The following is a 7629-nucleotide window of genomic DNA, read 5'->3' on the forward strand; positions in this document are numbered from 1 at the left end:
CCACTGCTTTCGATGGCGTAATTAAACGAAGTCAATACTAGAATCAAATCGATATGTGAATTAACTACTGCTTTCGAGGGCGTAATTAAACGAAGTCAATACTAGAATCAAATCGATATGTGAATTAACTACTGCTTTCGAGGGCGTAATTAAACGAAGTCAATACTAGAATCAAATCGATATGTGAATTAACTACTGCTTTCGAGGGCGTAATTAAACGAAGTCAATACTAGAATCAATTTGGAGAACATGAGCCCTAATTGTGCTTAATGCAGGAACTAAAAACATTTTGTTTTAATCATGGATGACAGTTAATTTTGAAAGCAAGAGGACTAAAATAAATAAACTAATTACTATAAAAAAATCAGTTTTGCTATCGAAATTTGTATATATATATGTGTAGCGGGAAATTAGATTCCCATGGATACAGAATTACCAGCTAAACCTTTCTTTAGCTTTCAGAGTCAACCCACGCTTACTTGGAAGAAATAAAAATTAGACAAGATTAAAATATTAATTTGGCAGAAAAAAATATATAAATTACTGCTCCATTATATGCATATGTTTTCGTACTTACGTTCCTTTATGAATTATCGCATCATACTTCTGTAAAAACTATGGACTGTTTGAAAATATATTTATCATATTTTTATGGTTATAGCTTTCACCGCGTGAAGTCTCTATCTAAAAAAAAAAAAACAATTTGCAGATTTATTCTGGAAGGGTAAACCACAGAACATCTGTTCACTCTTAAACTAAAATTTTCAAAATTGCAAATAGAACTAATATTTCACATTATTTCTTCACAAAAATACTTTAATGAACGTATCTCCAACTCATAATTACCATTGCGCACGAAGAGAATAAGACATTAGTGAAAAAATTTACTTTTAAATCTTGATAATTATACTACACAAAGAGCTGATCTCTAAAGAAGAAAATATCTAAAGGAAATAAATTTGAAATAACTTAACCATGGATTAAATAGTTTCTTAGTTTGAAACTGAAACGTGAATTTTCTCGCGTGGCTTTAGGGTTAACGTTTTAGTTATCATGATTTTGTTATTCTATGTTTTTTTACTAGAAGTTGCCTTATACATTAATAGTAAACAACATACAACTAGACCTATTCTATAAAAAATGATAGAATACAGTCTACAAAAAGTAAAAATATATAGCAAGCGTAACTATGGGTTAAATGTTTCGCATTATAGTAACTTCGTAGCCCCATGAATAAACTTTGATTTGGCCAGGTTATATACATGTTCATTGGTATACTAGACAGACATAATATTACGTACAGTATAGAAAAAATCATTATTTTTAGATTTCGAATTCAATATATTATTTATATAATGGAAGCAATTCCTTTCGGCATATTTTCAGATTTAAGAGGACTTCTTTCATATTTTTTTTTATGGTTGTAACCCCCACCCAACCACCCATATACTCTTCAAGGTATTAGATATAAAAAAAATTCAAATTTCAATAGCGATTTACATACGTAATCTGTGTTGGTTTACATTTTACTTCTTTATATTTTACCTAAGCAATAGTTTTTGATGTTTTTTTTTTTGCAACTGCAGAAAAAAACATTTGAATCGGCAAAATCAATTCACTTTAACATTTTGGAATTAAACAGAAAAGATCAATCACTTTCAACCAAAAGTTATTGTGCATCTTTCGTAAAGCTTGTTAATTATAGTACATGCAGTACGAAACTGCGTTTAATACACTGATATTAGGAACTATATAATATAACAGATATATACGCCTGAGAACTGTATACCATGGCTAAAACCCAATATCGTAAAGGAACGGGTTTTACTCCTAAAGAAGGTCATATATTAATCATAAATATTTCTTGATAATTTCTACATACTATTGAAATGATTGAAGCGAAACTTCAATCACAAAGTTACATAAAACCACTCCGAACTACTAGTGACTAATCATGAACAAAAACCTTAAAATGCTTTCTTCAAAGTAACAATAGACTAACAGTATAAATTTATATTTTTTCAATTCCATTGTTAATTAAATATTTTTTGCTAGCTGAATTATTAAAAAGGGAATCAATGTTTAGAAATTGTTATTCAATAAACAGAAAATATATCTTAACTTAGAAACACCAGTTATTGTAAAACATTAAACAAAATTCAACCGGGGGTATTTTATCAAAATGCAAAATTTATATCTTAAGGATAGAGATACTATAAAATATATATTTAGGGCGTTTTTCTAAAAATGTAGTAATGACCTTTTGAATAACTTCGAACAATAACGTATTCTACAAGGTCTATCGGTTATACAGTGTAAAACCTGAAGATGTAAGGCGGAAGATTTTTGAAATGCCGTCCTCTACACTTGTGTCTCTACAACTGGCAGTTGCCGTCCATTATACAAAGTTTCATCACTTGTTTATTTTGTCACAACGTTTCACCAGGTTTACCTGGCACCATCAAGTGAGATATGGGAACTGAGGTGTGTATAACACCTGATGAAACGTTGTGAGAACAAAACTTTTACTCTCTACAAGCGATAAAATCTTGTCTGAAGTGTTAAAGAAATAACAAACAAAACATAGGCATTGCATGTTCAAAGAGATTGTTACGTCAGACACGTGATCAAAAAACGTCATATCTTGTAAGAATAATTATTGGAACTGTTCCAGCATTCTAGCTTTAATAACCAGAAAACGTTATTATAGATGTTCTTAAACTATACAGAAAATTGATGTGTTCATACTTCATTTGCACTTAGAAATTATACCATTCTACTGTACGCACATGTGATTTAGAGTATTTTTACGCGTAAACGGAAAAAATTTTTACCTCTTACGTCAATTTCGTTTCAATCGTCATGCGCTGTAATATTCCATTTAAGGCCATCAGTTTAGAAAGATGTGGTGCTATGAAAACATTGGGTGTCTTTTATTCTTCAAAACGTGAAACGATCGTAATTAAAATAATCTTGTCTCGATGATGTATCAGTTTTGATTGGTAAATTGAAGCACGCATGGTCCAGATTGGCATTAAGCTATTCTGGTATCTCCGATATAACCACCACGCAGAAAGTCCACTTTTTACTGCTAACATAAAGTTCTAATCACAGACACGAGAACGTTATTATACACAAATTTATTATTTCTTACTAAAACGTAACTCTTTCATCTTTCTACAATTTTTTTTCATTATGCATTTAATATTTCAAATATATGAGTTCTGCTGTAAACGCGAGCTTGTGGTTGTATAATCCCTTTAATCATTTGTTTACACTATAATACTTTATTTAAGTGCTTTAGATGAATGATATATAAATTTGTTATTCATTCTTATGACGTCTAGTATGAATCTCGTCGAATATTTCGAATATTGTTAGTTCCTTTTGACCACTAAAGGTCTCGCTCAGTGTAAAAACTTTTGGAAGCCTATATACATATACATATCATTTTTTGTAGTATTTAGTGTGGAAAAATAGTGATAAAAAACAGTTTAAGCTATTACCTTTCCTAATAAATTTTAGTTTGTCTATTTTATATCTGTCGAAAAACGTTTCACAATAACTGAGCGATTAGCTTGTTTGCATACTCATCAAGATTATTTCAAACTATTTCGTATTATAATTAAGTATTTTATCTAACTCTTCAGAATATCTAGTCCATAGTTAATATTTGAAAGGCTAAAATCCAAAACAATCGCCTGTAGTACTGCACAACAAAACTCAGTTAATGTTTCAGGTCAAGATGGATAATGCTTGGATGTCATATTTGCTTTCTTGTTCTTTTTTTCATAATATATATTTTTATTTAATCATAACTGTAAGGTTTATCCACTTTTGCGAAAGATATTTAAATGTTATTTCCAAGATATTTAATACTATAAAAAATAAACGGAAACACATAAGCGGTGCAAACGACAAAGTTCAGGTGTAAAGTTCACAACATATATAAAAAAACTCGGTTTAAAAATGGGGAAAAATGTCTCTTTCAATCACTAAAACACAAAGTCTAAGAAATAGCACAAACTTACTTTGCCACTGAAATGAACATCGTTATTTACACGAAGTAAACAAGATCACCTTACCAAGCACCTTGAGAACGAGAATATCACCATACTACATATTATACAGTAGTAAGACACTACACAAAATACTGACTAGCCACAAACGAATGGTTTTAGCTTCCTTGTGCACAGCTTTCACGTTCAGCTATTACAAAAAGTACCTATCATCTTTCATGATCACGTTTATCTTCAGTTGGACGATAGGACTCTCGACCCTTTCGTGTGTCCTCCCCATGACCAGAATTCAAAACAGTATTGTCACTGGGATACTTGAGCACGTGAGAAAATGTTGGAGCTGACCTGCCTTCCCAAGTGTGCAAGTTAGGCAGGCTCTGTAGCGCTTGGCTATCGGGTTCTACATCAACACTGGACGTGCTAACAAGGTCAGGGCTAACAGAGGACGATATTTCATACCGCTCGTGCTCTAGGCTACTGTCAGACAAGTCCGAGTCCATAGGACTACTTATTCCACTATAAGCCATTTGGGAGTGTAAATAGCCTTCTGGAAATAACGGTGCGAGGTGTTGTGTACGACGAGAGCCTAGAGAAGGAAACATGGTGGAGCTTTCAAAGGCATGATCGCAGCATTTGGATACTGATTCAATTTTATGAATCTTTTTTATTGGTCTGTTTTCAGGTTGTGAGAATTCTTCGGCGTTATTTCGTCCTGCTAGTGGATTATTATGTCTTGTTAAAGAATCTGTTGCCACGGTATCGTAAACATGATCTATGCGTGATGGACACGTGGCGCATGAGTGGGGAGAATAAATCTCTCTCTGCTGGAGTCGATTTACAGTTGTATTTATTTCTTTTTGAGGGTTTTCCCAGAATTGGGAATTACCAACCGATGAGGAATCACCTATAAACGTAGCCCTATCTACAACAAGAACACCTGTTTCACCCTGGTTCATTGTTTTGTAGGAAGAAGCCGAGAGCCAGTTTCTCAGACAAAGATCATCAGTTTGCAAACCCACCATGGGAATAAATGGGAGATCTGAAATACGCAAGAACAGGGTTCAAATGACATGAATACAGCAAATATAATTTTAAGTCTTAACAAAAGCATTAACACAAGACCCTAGCCTAGTTCTAACTTCTAAAACAAGATCTACTTATAAAGCTATACTGTAACTCTTATAATAATACTTAAATGTAAGTCACTAAATCATCTTTTACAGAAAGGAATAACTGAAAAGTACTGATTCATTTTTATCATTTAAGATAAATCTAAACTATAATATATCAACCCAGTTTTAACCTTTATCATAAGATGAAGCTATAAAGTATTAATTCAACTTTAACATTCAAATTAAAACCTACTTAGAAAGCAAAAACCCTTCATATAATCTTCAGCTTTTCAACTAAAATCTATTTATAAACCAATAACTCAGGCTTAACCCTTTAAAAAAAGGCTAAACTATAAAGAAACCAATTTAGTCTTTGACATAACCCTAAACTATAGGTACTAATTCAAGTTTACTCTTCAACAGAAGCTTAACTGTAAATTGCTAATTCAGTTTTAACCTTTAGCTTAAGCAAAGATAATGTACTAGTTTAATCTAGGTTTAACATAGGTAGAAATTCATGACGGCTGATTCAACGTTAACTTGTAAAAGTGTAATTATCTATTTTTTTAATAAGACCAAATAATAAAACGCCCACTCAGCACTAATCTTTAAACGAGAGATAACTTTAAGACTATCATACTTTTAACCTTTCACAAAACATAACTAAGGACACTATATATTACTTTTCGTTTTTTATCTAAGCTTTAGATATTTCCTGAACTTTACCCTTTAACATGAATCTAATTGACAAGATTAACCCACAACTAGCGATAAGTTTGTTTGTTTGTTTGTTTTTAAGCGCAAAGCCGTATAACGGGATATATATCGAAACTTAATTATCAGCACTATAAGCCCACAAACTTATAGTTGATCCAGAGGAGGGAGGCTAAAAATAAAACAACTAAATAAGTTTTATCTCTAAAAGAATTTATATCTAGATATAAATATTTCGTCTGTTAAAAGGAAGCGTAACAACCGAGTAAATGCTCAATCAGCATTTAATGTAAATTTTAAGAATAAAGAAAAATCAAACTAAACTTTAAAGATGGATTTATCTAAAAGCACATTAACATACATTTATCTCAAGTAAAACCTAAGTAAAAGATGAAGACTAAATTTTTACGTCTGGCATAAGTAACTAGTAACTGATAACCCTAACTAGTATAAGCTAGTAACTGATAACCCTAACTATAGCTTATGAGACATAGTGCTCGGATGACGTGCAATAAATACCGGGTTCGATCTCGGATTATTAAAGATTGTACTATATATTTAATATTAACTGAAATTAATCTGAAATCTTCTCGATTCTTCAAATATGCCTAACATTGTTGGTGGTTCTTAACGACAGTATAAGTTAACATGAAAAAATCAGGTTTAACTTGTGTGCTTGACGCTGACTAACAATAATCTGGTATAACTGTAAAATATATAATGTGACTCACATATCTAATATGACAAATTGATCAGACCATAGCTGAGAAATACATATTGCCTCAATAAAAAGTACAGTTGACTTAAGAAAACATTTCAGAGTTTAGTTTCAGCACGAAGCGATAAAAGTAACTACATTGCAAGCTACCCTACTCACCTGGTGTGATAGAATTCAAGATGGCTGACCTGGTATCCCACATTTGATGGTCCTTCAATAATCTCCAAGACGGGCGTGGTAACTACAAATTAGTTCAGATTTTATTAGTTTAAATACTCACCTAATAAGCAAACTAACCAGCTTAAAGATGACTTCAAGGATTCCCTGGAACTTTGTATATGTCATAAGCATTTTCTGTTGTTAAGAGAAAGCTTCTCTTTGAATGTAGACGCTGTGTTTTTTTCTAAGACACTTTAGATTACATTGAATTACATCAGAGTTGTTTTTCCTTCAATAAGACCTTTTACAACATAACCATAACTACCAGAAGCTGGGGAAATATACGGAATATGTGTATTTCGAAGACTGACAACATTCTATGTAATTTATCTGTTTACCTGTTTTGCGCTATATTTTGCGAAATATTTTTAAAGAAAAGCAAAAACTACAACTAACGTTACTGAAATTATATATACATGTATATTCAAAGCACTACCGAGTTCCAAATAGCGTATCCTTTTATTCATATTTTAGATTTCCATAGGTTAGTGCTAAATGTATAGGAGGCAATTAAAGCCTTCCACAATTTTTGATATATATATATGGTACTTTTTAGCAGGGAATATATATATATATATAAATTATGTTAAAAGTCACCATTTAATACCATGGAAAGGCCTTTAAAATTATTGTAACTTAATCAAACTTTGTAGCGAGTGAAACCATAAAAATACTTTTACAGCTTTAAAGCCAGTCGTAAGTTGTAGAAACGGTTCATTAAAATATTTTTGACAACTTCTGAACTACGATATTTCGCACTTTTATTATAAACACACCTTTATTCTTTTTTTTTATTTTCCTCACTCAGCAATCACAAATGTTTTTCTGACAAAATGTGATGAAATAA

The 7629-nt window shown here is 31.6% G+C and overlaps 2 protein-coding genes across 2 annotated transcripts in view; both read right to left on the bottom strand.

Annotated features, from left to right (window-relative positions):
* LOC106458316 (latrophilin Cirl-like) overlaps nucleotides 1–7629 on the bottom strand; it is a gene marked incomplete at its 5' end in the record, with an annotated part of 70696 nt that overhangs the window by 1925 nt on the left and 61142 nt on the right. The gene's annotated exons all lie outside the window — the stretch shown is intronic.
* LOC111085524 lies at nucleotides 3152–6852 on the bottom strand. The gene is made up of 2 exons (XM_022384493.1): nucleotides 6723–6852; nucleotides 3152–5058 (listed from the first exon to the last, which is right to left on the bottom strand). The coding sequence occupies exons 1-2, from the start codon at nucleotides 6763–6765 to the stop codon at nucleotides 4229–4231; spliced, it is 873 nt and encodes a 290-aa protein (XP_022240201.1). The 5' UTR covers nucleotides 6766–6852; the 3' UTR covers nucleotides 3152–4228.

This window comes from Limulus polyphemus, unplaced genomic scaffold (genome assembly GCF_000517525.1).
Source record: "Limulus polyphemus unplaced genomic scaffold, Limulus_polyphemus-2.1.2 Scaffold443, whole genome shotgun sequence".
Lineage (NCBI taxonomy): Eukaryota > Metazoa > Arthropoda > Merostomata > Xiphosura > Limulidae > Limulus > Limulus polyphemus.

What these genes read in the sequence shown, in the direction of transcription:
- LOC111085524 (XM_022384493.1), bottom strand. Translation starts at nt 6,765, where the DNA reads ATGTGGGATACCAGGTCAGCCATCTTGAATTCTATCACACCAG. An exon ending in CTTGAATTCTATCACACCAG is followed by an intron (nt 5,059 to 6,722) that starts GTGAGTAGGGTA and finishes TGCGTATTTCAG; the next exon opens with ATCTCCCATTTATTCCCATG.